Source organism: Hippoglossus hippoglossus, chromosome 7 (assembly GCF_009819705.1).
Source record: "Hippoglossus hippoglossus isolate fHipHip1 chromosome 7, fHipHip1.pri, whole genome shotgun sequence".
In the NCBI taxonomy this organism is placed as follows: Eukaryota; Metazoa; Chordata; class Actinopteri; order Pleuronectiformes; family Pleuronectidae; genus Hippoglossus; species Hippoglossus hippoglossus.
In genome coordinates this window covers 3,119,060-3,135,615 of record NC_047157.1, presented here as the reverse complement: position 1 = coordinate 3,135,615, position 16,556 = coordinate 3,119,060, and the positions used below count along the sequence as shown (strand labels likewise).

Sequence of the window (16,556 nt, the reverse complement as noted above, 5' to 3'; positions counted from 1 at the left end):
CCACATGTCGCCTCTTAGATGCTCTGGTGTCATGATCGTCAGCATAGGATGACTTTTCTTGCTTGCGTCGTCCATTTTCAACCCAACATCACTGACTGACTTACTTAACTGATAGGTTAAGAGGGCATGCAATGGGTCAAGCTGATAGTGATCGCCCTCTGCTGGACCAGGAGACAAACTACTTCAGATGGTCTGATGAGCATCTAGTCTGTATATTGAGGATCTGAATGGGCCATTACAGGTTGAATACAAATGGAAGGAGACCCAAGGTTAGATGCAGAACTCCAAGGAACGACTTGCGATTCCTCAGGAGGAGCTGGTGAGCATTGCTGGGGAGAGGGATGTCTGGAAGATCCTGGTTAGCCGGCTGCCATCGCAACTTGACTTCAAATAAGTGGAGGAAAATTGATGGATAGAAGCAATTGAATGCATAGATCATATACATAAGAGGTTAACTTTCTCAGACAAATTTAAATAAACGTCACGGACATACCATTAGTGCTACAAGGATTTTTTCCGATTGTTTGTTCTGTGTTAAATAAAGTTGCATTTTATTGTGTTTTTACAAATGGGAGGGAATTGGCTCTACAGTGGTGGAAGCCTTTTGAATGAATGTTCTTTGAAAGTTGGATGAGGTCTCTTCAACAACTGATGTTATCGACCTACTAATTCCACAAATCTGTCTGTCTGTCTGTATGTTGAATGCATATCTTGCACATATACAAACACACGTGTATTGTAACTGGCAACTTGGTCAAACCTTGGGTTAAAATCATTGCGGTGTCAGGAAGAGTAATACGTTTCAGTTTCATTTAATGTAAAACATTGACTGAGAAATCTTCACTGCAGATAACCCAGGTAGGATGAACACAAAGTTTTCTGACTTCACTCTGCACCATAGACGGTTTCTAAAAGGCTCTGCACACAAAGTGACAGTGTATTGAAGAACTGTTAGAGGAGGACTCCCTAATGACAGGGAGTCATTCTGAAGTAGCTCCAGAGCATCAGCCAGAGAACAGGACATGACAAGCAGACATGTGTAGAACGGGCACTGCAGTCGTATCTAAAAATCTGGAGAGATCCTTCACAACGTACGTCTGCGGTGTGAGTGTCATGTCGTCATCACGCAGCAGAGTAGGTGGCGGAGGGTGGGGGGTGACGTATAGAGCCCCCCCCCTGCATGATTCCTCTCGCGGATGCTGCGACCGAGCTCCTGTGCGCGCGGGCTCTCCTCCTCCTCCTCCTCCTCCAAAGATGTCGCATGAGCTTCTCCTCTTTCTTTCTTCTCTCTTTCTTCCACTGCCCTTAACAGTGAACCGAGTTAAGTCACATTAGCAGCTCTCACCGCCGCCGGCAGCTAGCCCTGGTCCAGACGCACGGAGTGTCCCCCCCCCCTCCCTCCACGGAGGTGTTTAAACCCCGGCGCATCCTCTCTCTCTCCCTCTCTCTCTCTCTCTCGCTCTCGGTCTCTCTCTCTCTCTCTCTCTCGCTCTCTCTCTCTCTCTCTCTCTCTCTCTCTCTCTCTCTCTCTCTCTCTCTCTCTCTCTCTCTCTCTCTCTCCTCCACCGCCGCAGAACTCCGCCGACCAGCTGTCAGGTGACCGCGCGGAGCGGAATATTCATCAGTACCGTCGTCGTCTTTCATCTCTTCCCCTCCTTCGGACTCCAGGCTCCCGGAGCTGCCGCAGCCCCGCTCCCCCGCTGTGTCCTCTCATCCGGTCCGGGACATTCTCCGCTCCACGCACACGCAGATTAACGGGGATTCTGCCTCCCCGCCCGCGAGCTGATGCTGATGTCCTTGAGCTCGGCCTGCACGGTGAGTCGGTGAGTCCGTGCGTGCACGCGTGCGTGACTCTTATTTACCCCGGGCGCTCGAGCGCCGTTTTTCTGAGGGCAGATGTGTCGCTCGCGCAGAGCTTCATGGACAGTGTGAAGGTTAGTGATGGAGCTGCAGGATGGAGCAGGCCTGATGTGGCATCTCTCTCCACAGGCCCCTCAATGCTCTGATAGTAGCCTATACTGTAGGGCATACCATAATACCCTGGCAAACAGCGTAATGGCATTGTGAGGGAGTGTGTGTGTGTGTGTGCGTGAATGTGCTCATGCGCGTGGGTAAAGCTAATGATACATATCCATCCATCCTCTATGTCCTGTGTCGGTTGATGACGGGCTGCAACATTTTCACCGAGCACCATGCGCTGTTCTCCTCTTGGTTCCCCGGCCCTCGTGTGTACCGGGCTACAGGCTATTGTGGGTCAGTTGCGTTGTTTGTCGCACCTGCAGCGCGGAGCTGCGGGGGTGCCGGTCTGATCCGGTAACGATCTCCGGCCGGAGGCACCTTCACAACTCACCCGGTGCAGGCTGGGTATGAAGGGGGCAGAGCGGGCCGGCGGTGGCCAGGCCGGTAACCTTGCGGAGGGACATAGGGTTGGCAAGTGGCGCACCATAGGCGACACACACTCACACGCACCCACACACTCACTCTCCTTGCATTTTGGTCGGCCTGCAGTATCCTGTCAGCTTGAATCAGAAGTTCTTCCTGCTGCCATATATGTGCTGGTGAACAGAGGGATGAGGCTCAGGCACGTCTGAAGGTGACCAGGAAAGGTCGTTTTGTGTGGGCAACACTGTTGCACGACGCCATTCCTGCACAGAAGTGCACAGTCTTGCTGTTGCAATTGCCAGTTGAAATCTGTGTGTTTGTTTGTGTGTGTTTGTGTGTGTATGTATGTGAGTGTGTGTTTGTTGGAGGTGGATAGCAGTTCATGTACTCTTTCTTTCTATCTTTCTCTCTCCCACAAACACACTCTCTCTAACTTTTGCCATCATCATCTTCTTCAGCCTCGTCCAGCTGCTTTAATGTGCTCTAACAGTAATGCAGATATCCTGCCCTGTTGGCAGCCCACCTTCTAATGGCTCCAGCCACTGACTGTGTTGAATTCTAAGTGTGCTATTCCCACTGGGCAATACAGAAGTGTGTGCCTGGCGCCAAGCCAGACGGCAGGCAGCGGCCCAGATACAAGCGCCCCGCCAGAGGTGACCCTTCAGTTGTCTGTCAGGAAGTAGGACTACAGCTGCACAGGTGGACAGCAGGCCGGCCATTGTAGGCAGGGAGATGAAATACTGACAATCATATACACACACACTCACACACACAACATACAGAGAGAGAGAGAGAGAGAGAGAGAGAGAGAGAGAGAGAGAGAGAGAGAGAGAGAGAGAGGACAGTAATGTGAATACACTCACCTAGCATGACAAGTATGTGCACAAGAAGTGCTGGCAGGAACACAAGTGCACACATGCTTGTGTTGTCACATGTGCTCAGATTTGTGCATTTGTGGCCTGGGTTGCCCCATCCAGCACACACCCACCCACACACACCCACACACACACACACACACACACACACACACACACACACACACACACACACACACACACACACACACACACACATACACAGAGTCACAAAGCGTACGCAGCCCTGCTGGCCTAGAATCAAATCCCGTGAGGAGCTTCTCTCCTGTGTCTTCCCCACTCTGTGCTCCTCTCAACCTTCTTGCTGCTGTGATAAAGACAAAACGCCCTCGGGAAAAGAGTGGCCACTTTCCCTTATAAAAAAATTCTAATTGCTCCGACCCTCTGAGGGATGTGTGCAGAGGAGCAGGGCTAACATTCAGGATAAATGGGCAGACCGCTGATGGTTGTGGTGACCTTTTGTCTGACTCTTTTCATGTTCAAACACATTTTCAGCCAGGACAGCCCCCTCTCACTCACTCTCTTACTCTCTCATTTTGAAAGAGCGATGGTGTATGACACATTTGTGTGTGTGTGTGTGTCATTACAGAGATCATCTGATGTCTCTGGGCATGAGTGTTAGTGTCTTTGTGTGTTTACTGTACCTTCATGATGCCTGCTGCATCCTGTGGCTAAAGTGCACTGTATAAGTGAGTGTGTGTAAGAGTTAGGAATGCGTAACAAATTGAGTAACAAAGTCTTTTTCTTTTTTTGTTCATTTTATGTAATGTAGGCTCACATGGGCACACATATATACACATGTGCACCGTCCTCATGAAAGCTCTGCACCAAACAGAGAGACATGCTCAGAGTTAGTTGCAGTAGTTGGAAGGCTGAACAGAAGAGCTATTTCTTGTGTGAGTGTTATAAAATAAGACAGAATCAGTGAGTAAGAGACCGGGCTGGGAAGAAAATGCGCGACTGGCGGAGTAAATAAATGATTGCAGTAGCAGGAAGCAGATAGACAGGGAGAGCAACAAAATGAAGGGGTCCGGAGAGAGAGGGGGTGGTGGGGGGGGAGGTAAAATAATAACAAGCGATGAGATACCACAAGACAAGACAACAAAAACTGACTGTAAACCTATATACTGTAGATAGACAGATGAATAGATGGAAGAGAAGGCGAATAAGAAAAGATGGCGAGCGAGAGGGAGCTTCAAAGGCCGAGCAGGGTGACTCAGTCATAAACTAACACTCTCAGTCAGGATAGAGGCATGCAGGGCAGAGAGGAAACAGGGAGGGAGAAGATGCAAGAGGCAGAGGGAGCTGAGGGAGCTGAGGGAGAGCGGCGAGGAGAGAGGAGAAAAGGAATTAATGATGAGCTCCAGTTCCGTGTTTTTTTTATGCTCATCCTTATGTAAAATACCCTGATAGGGAAATCAGAATATGTTGTGTCATCTGTGATGCTGAGAGTTTTTAGTTACAGCCAGTGCTAATTGCTCATGTGGGATGATGCTTGTCTCAGCCAGAGTGGCTCAAAAAAGCAAGTTGCAGTTCCACTATAGGCCGCACTTAGCGCTTACTGTGTCCGATTTATTTGAATTAAATCAGCTCCAGTGAAAGGCTGAAATATGAATTCATTGACTGAGAACAGTTTTTCAGCTCAGTTCAGGAAGCTTCGGATTGGACTGAACAAACTAAATCACTGTGAATCACTCGCACCTTCAAGGAAGGTGGATATGTCCTGGCGTGGTGTCGGTTTTATCTTTGTAGATGTTCTGCTGTACATGGTTTACAGTAACATCGACAGAGTTCACTTAAAGGAGCCGACTGGTAATATATATTATTATTATTATTATCAACAAATCCCCAAAAAAGACAGTGAACAAACAACTATTGTATGTTGTGTCTGCAGACTCCAGAGCTGCAGGATCCAGATCTGACAAACAATTATTATTATTATTATTTTCCCCACAGTCACCAAAGTGCTTGCTCATTGTGGCAACTGTTGGGTGTCTGTATAATTTTGTAAGATCTCAACATTACAATGTAAAGTACCTTTAAATAATGTATGTTGTGAATTCACACTATACAAATAAAATTAAAATTGAAATTGAATTATGGCCTGATACATCTTAGTCGTCTGAGCGCCATCATTGTCCAAAACTCTTTTAAACTTCCTGCATTACCATGAACACAAGACTGTATTTTATTTTGACTCTGTCCCATGCTGCTGCTCCAAATACTGGCGGACCAAATGTGTACAATCCACAGTTGAAAGCACCCACGAAAGCACTATTTACTCATGTTTGAGTAACTGTTGTTCAAAACTACAGTATAGTGTCTTCAGTCGAACCTAATGGGCACGGTGGGGAAGTCTGCTCAGAGAGGTACCATTACATTGTCGGTTTCTGTCAGTATTGGTTTTCTTGATAAGGCTAACTGATATGCTACTGCAATAGTTTACTCAAGGAAGGTGGTGATGTAATGAAAGTGAAGTTAATATGAGATGAGAAATGTTTTCCTCCTCATACCACCATGCTTATGTTTAACTCTCAGTGGATGAGAGAAAAAGTAACATTCAGAAGATTGTTTTATCCCTGGAACTCGCTGAAAACAGATTTAGTGTAATAGAATCCTCAAAATTGTTTCCAGAACATGTAAACGTTTAAAGCTGTGATAATCACCAAAACCATGTTAGAAACATCCACCGTATCAATAGACAAATGTAAATCATAAAACTATTTTAAGGGCAAGATGAGTATGTACACATTAAAACTTATTTCGTTATTTTCTAATGATGTTTGTCATGTGACTGTTTTGGTCCAATCACAATCGAGTGATCACACCTGCCGTTAAATTAAGGCTAGTTCAATTAGCTGAATGGATAATAACCCTGAGATTGCAGACACCCCAGGCACATTCAAGTCGTCTGTAGTCTTGGAACATTTTTGTACAACAAACAAAGAAAACAAAAAAAAAGGTCTGAATCGAAATCAGGAGAATCATTACACCCCAACTAACCATGGATTTGAATAAGATTAGTGTGCCTAATGGAAAATGATAAACTTTGTATTTCCCCTTTGTCTTTTAATTCAATAATTTGGGTTTTACATCCTGCAACTTTGCTGTTTAATCGCACTGCTTTTATTGCTGCTGTTTGCAAATGGAACAGGCTAAATGTTTCGGCAAAAACCCTTAAATTAAAAAATAAATGCAACCTACACAAACAGATGCTGCTATTGACGAGCTGGCGAACGTAGTGGGGCATTTAGTATCTAAAGAGCTCGATATTTTCCTTGCTAGATATTAGAGTGAATATTAGACTTATATTTGTCACTTAACCAAAAACACAGCTCTATATGAATGCTAATATTGGTCATCGTCAACTGAATGTGTAAATAGGCTACTGTTTGCTAACATGTTAACCATATCCACTTAAGGAAGTTAAATGTGAATATTTTGTTTATTGCCCCCCAGTGGTCAAAAGGTCAATTAGAGCAGGTTTTAAACATCACATGTGAAGTGAGACAAGTGTTTTTACATAACTAGACATTTAAGTGTGCTAACAGGACTATGGTTATAACAATAATGATCTTACATCTATAGATGTTAGATGTATCATGTTTGTACCAATTTTTTAACTTGATGGCGTTCTTGAATTGTGTTCCTCTTTGTTATTTATTTAGGTCAGGACCAATGAATTAATGTTAATTTCACATGTGAATCTAGTTTCAGCCTTGTCTGTATCTCAGAAATGATTTGATGTAATGACAGTGAGCAAGATCAATAGAGCAGAGTGGTAATGTTTTATCTCTTCCTTGCATTCTCTTAGGTCCTGGTGGTGCAGCAGTAGCTACCTCTCAACTGGATCCACTTACTGTCTCTGAGTCATCAGTCGCCTCTGCCTCGCTCACCCCTCTCTCCATTCATCCATCACCCCTCATCGTTGTCTGTAAGTCTGTCAGCCTGTCCGTTTGTCCATGGACTGGCCGTGACCCTGGAGGGAGGGGGACAGAAACGAAGAAAGTTGCAGAGGAGACTCAGGAAAAGAAAGCTGGATTCTTTCAGACATCACGCTTCTGAGGTGCCCCGGCTCGCTGTCCTTCATCCCCCTCACCCTCCTCCTCCTCCTGTTATGGAGAATTAAAGGAGCAGTGGGAGGTTAGGACAAGCTAGTGAGGAGTCAGAAATAAACAACCAACGCTCCTTCATTACCGTTAAATACAATTTAAAGGAGTTTAGGTGTATCCTTGTAGATGCACATTTTAAAGTAGGACATCAAGGCAGAACCAAGAGTCTGACTGTTGAGCACATGAACACCCCTCCACCAACCAAACGGAAGTGGAACTGAGTTGAGGACAGATTACGGAGAGAAAGGAGGACCAAAACAGAAGAAACCCTTACTGACATGTCAACAACAGCCACGATGGGTGAAATGGCAAACAGCGCAGTGGAGTTTTATCCTAAAGGGAGTCGGGGCGCAGGAGGAGGAAGGGCAGATGGCAGTCAAGCAGGGGGAGACTTTGGGGTCACGGTGCAGGAGCTCAGGGAGCTGATGGAGCTCAGAGGGGGCGAAGCCCTGGTGAAGATCCAGGACAGCTACGGAGACACAGACGGACTCTGCCAGAGACTACAGTCCAACACCACTGACGGTGAGCAGGCATGAACGTGTGGACGAATGGTTGAATGGGTAAAGAGCAGATAGAGAGAGAGAGAGAGAGAGAGAGAGAGAGAGAGAGAGAGAGAGAGAGAGAGAGAGAGAGAGAGAGAGAGAGGGAGAGAGAGAGAGGGAAGGATGGATGAATGAATGAATTATGGATGAGTAGATGGCTACTGGCTTGATAGATGAATGGGTGAGAATACAGATGTATAAATAGATTAATGGAGGAATGGATGGGTGGATGAGTTGACACATGAATGGGTGAAGAGATTGCTGGCTTGCTGGATGCATTTGTTGATTGGATGAATGGAGAGGGTTTAGCAGAAATGAATGCGCACACTGAGATTGGCTGAATGAAGGAGTGAATGGATGGATTACGTTAGAGTCACACAAAAACTTCTCTGTGCATGTGCTGTTACTGCAGACTGTGTTCAAGTAATTATTTTCTCCTCTACGCCATCACCATTAGGCTCAGGTGAATGAAAGCGATTACATGTGTTCACCAGTCGTTGGACTATAACCCATTTAACACTGATGAAATGTTTTGTTCACAAAAGTTGACACCAACTGACTTGACAACAAATGCATTTTTTATACAAAAGTAGACTGAGATTTAAAAAATGCATCAACTTCACTGTCGCTCACAGAAGGAAGCAGAATGAAGTGCATCACAGGCTTTGGTGTTGGAGTTGGAGTTGGATGCATGGAGAACATGGGTGGATAAATTGATTGATGATTATATGAGGGGATTATAGTGGATGAATGGATGGAAAGCTGACTGAGTAAATCAATAAATGGATAAATGGAGTAAAAGTGCACAAGGATTGACTATAAGCTGAGTGGCACAGCCGCAATGGTTACAGACGCAGTGTCTGTAATTTTGGGTTCAGGCACAGGACTGCAACCATTTTTTTATTATATTATACAAGTGTGTGTGTGTGTGTGTGTCTCTTTGTGTTTGGAAGCAGCAAATGTTAAACTTTTTGCCTGACAAACACCTAAAATCATTTAGCAGTTATCAATACAAATTGCGATTTGATTATCAATTAATCAATTAGTCAACTAATCTAAATATTTTAATAAATTTGAATGATAAATTGCAAATAATAACCAGAGCTGCAATGTAATGATGAAAAAGTAATTATTATTATAATCACTATTATGAATAATAATAATAATAATAATAATAATAATAAATACATTTATGGAATTATATTGACATTTAATTGATACCTTTTGCATCAAAACTCAAACACACTCTTTTTCTCTCACACACACACACACACACACACACTAAATAACAAGTTTATATAATTATACAAATCAAAGATTTGTGATGACTGCTAAGGGTAGAATGTGGCTGTCTGTGTCTTTAGTGTGTGCTTGTGCATGTGAACACTTGTGTGTTCTAACAGGGGTGTGGTACCACACTACGCCCACTCTTTCAACTAGTTTGTAACCTAGCAACACAACATCGGAGAGAAGTTGGCTGGGAAAGTCTGCAAGAGAGAGAGAGATGACTGAGAGCTGCGAGATGGAGATGGTGAAGAGGAAAGATGGGTGAATGGAGAGAGAGGAGTGTGTGTGTATCTTGTGTGTGTGTGTGAGCGAGAGGAGAGAGAGAGAGAGAGCGAGAGATGGAGAAAGGTGAGAGAGTTGGTGGGTGTTGAGTTACAGTAAGTCTGTGTTGAGTGTTGCTAATTTGACACTGTGAGCTGGTCAGGAATCAGTGCAGCAGGTCCCAACAACACACACACACGATCATGTATCTGCAGTTGTCCCGACAAAGCACACTTGGCAACACACATAAACGCTGCCCCCCCACACACACTTCTCCTGCGCTGTGCTGACTTTCACAAATGACATACGGTGTCTTGTGGCGTTGACAAACCAGTCAGAGTGCAAACGCAGGAGAAGAAAGATGTTTCCCACCTTGTAGAACTCGAAGGTCATTACTCAAAACACCGCTCAAACTTGTGACTGATCGTTCCGAACTCACAGCTTGAGATCATTTCTGCTCCGCATCTGAGGCGTTTGACAGCAGCACGAAGAGCTGCTGCCTCTTCCTAGTACGTCGGCAATAAAACTAATCCCAGAGGAGCAACATGAAATGGGCAATTCTGTTATAGTTCTCGACGGTACTACACAAATAGATACACAAACCAGTGTAATTGTACCATATGCATATACATTATGACGCAATTGATGTTGAACAAGGTCTGTAATATGATACACAGACCGGAGTGGCGGTTGAACCAATACAGAGTGGGATCTCTCTCGCTCTCTCTTTTTCTCGCTTACACACACGCACACACACAAACAGATATGGATACCCCAGCACTGCAGTATGAGACCATTATATCCACATTGAGCAGTGAGAGAATGAGAATAAGGGAGCGAGAGAAAGTGTGTGTGTGTGGTGATGGGGGAGGAGGGGAGAGGGGGGTGAGGAGGGAACGCTAGAACAGCTTGCCGCATTGTCAAGGACACATCAAGGGGAGATTGAGAGAGGGAGAAAAAGAAAAAGAGAGAGACCCAAGAGGCTGTGGGAGAGGAAGAGGAGGAAGGATAGAATGGATGAAAAGATGAGTGGATGAGAAAGAAGGGAGGGAGAGAGAGAGATGGACTGATGAAAGCGGGGGGAGAGCTCACTATGATTACTCAGCATAAGGTCACCTGTTTGCTCTCTCTCTCTGTCTCTCTCTGCCCTGTCTTGGCATGAACCCTGTTGAGCGTCATATTGCTACACAACTCTTCGGCACCACTGGGAGCTACGTATGACTCCTTGCAGCAAGCAAATTGGACCAGGATGTCACACACGCACAAACACACTTGCACACAAACACACACACAGCTGACGCAAAGATAGTCACCAATCATGGCCAACCGCAGTGTACAAATTGTCATCCCTCCTCCCTAACAGCCAATCACAAAAAAATGAAAAAAAGAGCTCTCCCTCAAACCTATTACACTTAAAGAATGACATCACCTGTTGCTGGGCAGAAACCTGTTAGAGACAGGAAGCCCTGGACCTGCTATCCTGGTCACCATGGAAACTGAATCACTTAGGGGTGAGGTTGAATGGGAGAAGTGGGTGAGGATGGAGATGTTGCAGCAAAGATGGAAATGAGAGGGAGGAGGTTCTGAGGAGTTAGTTGATGATAATTTTAACTAATTGATTTGACTGATGTGTTTTAAAACATTTTTCTAGTTTGCAAAAAGTTTGTCTTGTGGATTTTAGTTTTTGTTTGGGTGTGAATCTTGATTTTGCATGTGTGTAGCAGTGTGTGTCGACTAAATTTAAATACACCTGCATAACTCGGTGACTCACTTTATGAATGTGTGACCGTGTGTGCAGATTTGTTTTCTGTGATAATGTTTAACATAAAGAAATTTGCTAACCTTTGTTTTTCTCTCTGTCTCAACCTCGCTCTATGTCACTCAGGTCTCAGCGGGGACCCGGCGGACATGGAGCGTCGGCACCAAGCGTACGGCCAAAACTTCATCCCGCCGAAAAAGGCCAAGACTTTCTTGGAGCTTGTGTGGGAGGCCTTACAGGACGTCACGCTCATCATCTTGGAGGCCGCCGCCATCATCTCCCTCGGCCTCTCTCTCTACCAGCCTCCCGGAAGGGATAGCGAATGTGAGGATGGTGTGAGGGGGAGGGGGAGGTTATTTGGGAGGGTGTTTAAGGGCCAGATCTGGATGTGGAGATGAGAGAGGGAGGGGAAAAGAAAGGGAGAGACAAAGAGAGGTGAGGAGAAAGACAAATCATCAGCAGCATGAAGTATCGTCCAATCATCAAGTATGGTGGTGAAAGAGGGGAGCAGGAATAAGACATAGTGGAAGTTAAGATTGTAGGAAGAGAGGAAATGTCCTTAGACAATTCATAGAACAAGACAAGATCCTTGATTTTGACCAAATTCTGGACCTTGAGCTAAGATAATTTGATCAAACTGATTAGTAACTTATCTCAGATACACAGCAATATATATTTGGTAAATGGTCTGTATTTATTTAGAGCTTTTCTTGATGACCACTCAAAGCACTTAACAGTTTTGCCATTTGGGTTCAGTATCTTATCCAAGGACATTGTGGGATGCAGGATGGGGGAGAGGGATCAAACCTACAACCCTCTGGTTAGTGGACAACCCACTCTACATCCTCGTCATACCAGATTAAATAAGGGTATAGAGGTAAAACCTCGGTGCATTTGATTGAGGGAGGGTTTTACTGTTAATCATCTTTTAATATGGCAACATGAGGTTAACGGTAAATGATGAAACATAGTATAACAGTAGCGAGTAAAGAAGAGTCATAAAGGCAATGACCAAATCAAGAGATCCATCAGAAGTTTGCAGCAGCAAAACCCCTTAATGCATTGAACGGATGTAACTATTTTTATTTGTTACAAAGTTATTTCTTTTTTTTAAAGTCAGAGAGTATTGATTTAAAGATAGCAATGAAAACAAATGAAAGGAAAAACCTGGAAATTTTGTGACAGAAGAAGTGACAGAGAAACGGTGCCCTTATCCAAGAGGGGTCACTGAATGGTTTGATGAATAAATACATATTATATTATATTATGTATTTATATATATAAAAAACGGTGGCCTTTCGCAGTCACCAGATTTCAACCCAGTTGAACTACGGGAGATTTTGGACTGACAAGTTAGACACAGCCTCCCGCCCCACCGTCATAAAAACACCAAATGCATGAATATCTTTTGGCAGACTGGTGGAGCATCCCTCTGGTAGAGATCCAGATATGTTGTTGACGACCTAGCAAGTCATACATGAAAATATCTGTAATCTCACCTTTGACACCTCAGGGCAGGAGAGCCAAGACAGAGAAGAAACACTCACATATACTTTGTCTCATTCATGTTGTTGTTGTGAGACTAAATCAGAAAGATCTGCTTGGTAATGATCCAATCCCTTTTATCGGTTTCACTGTTATAGGACAGAAATGCACAAAATCATAAAGAAACAAATACACAGACGCAAGCCAGTGAGATAAAAGTTGAAAGACATTAGCGACTTGTTGCCATCAGCTTTCTGAGTCTGCTCAACACAGTGAGAGGTCATGATGGGGAGGAAGTGGGCTCAGTGGAAGGAAAGGGGAAATATGGAACCCTGAAGCTCTCTCTGATGCCACACAGTGCTTAAACAAGAGCGTAGTGTATGATGATAAACACAAACTCGTTGTTTGTTAGGAGATATCTACATAAATGACCCACTGTAGACAGAGAATAATATCATCATCTGTCAGGTTAAATGCTGGGTGGTTTAATATTTGGATCAGAGATGGGTTTTGTGTTTTCTTTCATTTGTATTTCCATCTTACATCCAGCTGCTACTTCAGGCAGATATAATACTATTTGCTTCAGTTGTGATATTGTGTCTCTTGCCATGTACTCCATAAAATATCTAAATCTAAATCTCCCCCTGTCCTCCCACTCTCCAGCATGTGGGGAAGGGTCAGGGGGTGCAGAGGATGAAGGCGAGGCTGACGCTGGCTGGATAGAGGGTGCAGCCATCCTGCTGTCTGTTGTGTGCGTCGTCCTGGTGACGGCGTTCAATGACTGGTCCAAAGAAAAGCAGTTCCGCGGTCTGCAGAGTCGGATCGAGCAAGAGCAGAAGTTCACCGTCGTGCGGAAAGGAAATGTCATACAGATCCCGGTGGCTGACATGGTGGTGGGGGACATGGCCCAGGTCAAATACGGTAAGGAGACCATTGCAAATGTTTATTATATAAAAAAAGGAGCAACTTCAGAAATATTTTTCCATCAATTTATCCATTTTTATTTTTTGTATTACATCACATGCCTGTTACTTCTTAGGCATTAGACAGTCAGGGACAACCCAAAGCTTCAGTACAGTTGGTGACCTTGGGCTAAGTAATATGTACACAATTTGTTCAATGAGACAATAAGACCAAGAGCAGGAGACCAGGTAAAGACATGTTCTTTATACTTTACTGTGTGAAATCTGACCTGGGCCACATATGAAGGACCACCTACTTAGCTGACGTCTTCTGACCTGCTACAATTTAGACTTATTTTTACTCTTCTCAATGTCCATATGTTGATTTTTTTGTGACCACCAACACAATGATCGATACTTTTCTTAAATTGGTAAAAATATTTCTTTTGAGCTAAGTGCCACTGTTCAGATTCTTTTGTGGTGTTGGTTTTTATTGCGTACATTTGCATCCCAGATTGGTTGTTTTCCATCTTACGTTTGATAACTTATCTGAAAGATGAGTGGGTAAACCTGCACACTTCTCATTTCTCTGAATATCTGCAACAAATAAACAATATTACTGTTGATGCTGATAATCATTAGTAATATATCATTTATTTTAAGGGCCTAACTGTTTATTAGTTGTTTTTTTTACAAATGAAATGTAAAAATGACATCAACTTACACTGAGTTGCTAGCTAAAGTCACAGGTTTTGAATTTTAATTTGTCTGTGTATTAAACAAAAAAGATATACTGTAATTAGTTTATACTGTATACTGTGCATTTAGTAAAGTTACACACAACCCAGTCTTCATTCTAAAATATGCTTATCTCCTAGTATATGCTTTTTTCATATTTAGCATATGTCTTCTGTGATAATAATCAAATTTCCGGAACTGTTGGCCATTCCTGGTTTACCAGTACTGCTTTTCTCCTTGTAAAATGTGGTGCTATGTACTGTTTTACTTAAAATGTCCAAAAGATACATAAATCACCTTGTTAGTAACCCATGCATTGATGTAACCTGATGAGTACTAATATAAATGCAGTCCATGTACCATTTCGTACTTAACCTAAAAGGACATAAACTAGGAGGTGAATCAAACTCTGATCTGTGCACATCTGTGTTCAGGGGACCTGCTACCAGCTGATGGTATCCTGATCCAAGGCAACGACCTGAAGATAGATGAGAGCTCTCTGACAGGAGAGTCCGACCACGTACGCAAGTGTGTGGATAAGGACCCCATGCTGCTCTCAGGTTGGTTTTCTAGCCTTTTCTGTCTGTACTATTTTATCATGGTTTAAGACTAAATATTATTCAGACATCACATTTAGACCCCAGCTCATTTCTGTAGAGATGATCTGATTACATCCTACTACATACTAAGTATGACTTAATGAGGTTGAAGGTCCATTTTTGTTGGGGCAGAGTGGTCTTGGTTCAAATCAGTGGTACAATTTTAGGTTGTATTTGGTCCAGTTCCTGTGTGTTCAAAGGGTGGATAGAGTAACAGGATATAATGCTACCCCACAACACCACAAGCGACATCACTGTATCTTATGTCCATCAGGTGTTGATGCTGATGCTTATAAATTAACTAAATACATATTTCAATGCTTCACTAATATTTGCACATGAGACAACTGCTTCAACATGTTTCTGCCTTAACATATTTTATTAATGGTTCCCATGTGTATTTAAAGTTTAATGCAATGCAAAGAAATGAGATTTAAAAATAGTACGTTTTGTGGAAAATACAGATTCCTGTTTCCTTTATAACAGAATATTGTGTCCTGTAAATTAAACCTTTGTCATGTGACATGTGTCTTGTTTCTCTGTGCTCTTTTTACAACACAAAAAGGTGTGTCTGTTGTTAAGCCTGACCTCAATTATTTAAATGTAGTGGACAAATAATAGCAACACCTGTCAACATAACACAATGTAGTTCAGCAGCACCATCCTCCAAAATGATCATACAGTTGAATCAACATCTCTGTAACATAGACAATTGAACAGTAATATACTGTTAACTGACTGTATAATTAGATGAAATAATACAAATTAAAGAAATAAAATAAACCAAAAATTGGTTTGAGTTCAGTTAATTGACTTGTATGTCCAATAAAATTTGACTATTTTATCAAACTACTTTTGTCTGACCTACTTTGGCTACACTCCAAAGGCAGCGGCAAGGGCTGAAATCACTTTTCTCAGGTTGTAACGTTCCTCACGAAGAAAACTTTGTTGTTTCACATCTGTGACCGCTTGGATGTGCACCTTTGCAAGCACCTCTGTCTTTTTTTTATGAGGTGTAAACCAGTAATCTGTTTGGACATGAAGGTACACATGTGATGGAGGGCTCGGGCAGGATGCTGGTGACGGCTGTAGGTGTAAACTCACAGACGGGCATTATCTTCACCCTACTTGGTTCTGGAGAGTTGGAAGAAGAGGTGAAGGAGAAGAAAGGTAAGTGGACGAGTTGAACCATTGCCGAGACGGTAAATGGTTATTTGCACTATAAAGAATGAACAACAGCATTATTTTTGTTGAAGATAGAAGATAGAAGAAAACCTCTTTCATACATGGACATTATCTCCATGGATGATCTGCTCTTGAGTCAGTTATCATGTACTCACACATATGGATGAATTATAGAAAGGGCACAGGAAGAGGGGCTCAAGTGATAAGGAACCTCCATTTTAAGTGACTTAAAATTTCTTGTCAGAAAGTAAATGCAATTACTGTATTAGCAAGAGATGACGAACAAACACAAAGACATACAAAATAACCAAAAATGATGCTTAAAGATATCAAGAAACACAAGATGAAGGAAATACATGAAATTACTACAGACAAAATGATTATAAAGAGACACAAAATTATGCAAAATGACCAGAAAGACATGTAGAG

General features: G+C 43.1%; 1 protein-coding gene across 4 annotated transcripts in view; it reads left to right on the top strand.

Moving 5' to 3' along the window:
• Positions 1 to 1,489: 1,489 nt before the first annotated feature.
• atp2b3b (ATPase plasma membrane Ca2+ transporting 3b) overlaps positions 1,490 to 16,556 on the top strand; it is a 49,917-nt gene continuing 34,850 nt past the window's right edge. For 2 of the 4 annotated variants that reach the window (XM_034591956.1, XM_034591959.1), the window contains exons 1-6: positions 1,490 to 1,815; positions 7,072 to 7,891; positions 11,345 to 11,542; positions 13,367 to 13,624; positions 14,778 to 14,903; positions 15,987 to 16,112. In XM_034591956.1, the coding sequence (XP_034447847.1) occupies positions 7,648 to 7,891; positions 11,345 to 11,542; positions 13,367 to 13,624; positions 14,778 to 14,903; positions 15,987 to 16,112 (952 nt within the window). In that variant the 5' untranslated portion in view covers positions 1,490 to 1,815; positions 7,072 to 7,647. Of the gene's footprint in view, positions 1,824 to 7,071; positions 7,892 to 11,344; positions 11,543 to 13,366; positions 13,625 to 14,777; positions 14,904 to 15,986; positions 16,113 to 16,556 lie in introns of all 4 variants that reach the window. The other 2 variants (XM_034591957.1, XM_034591958.1) reach the window with 2 other exon arrangements.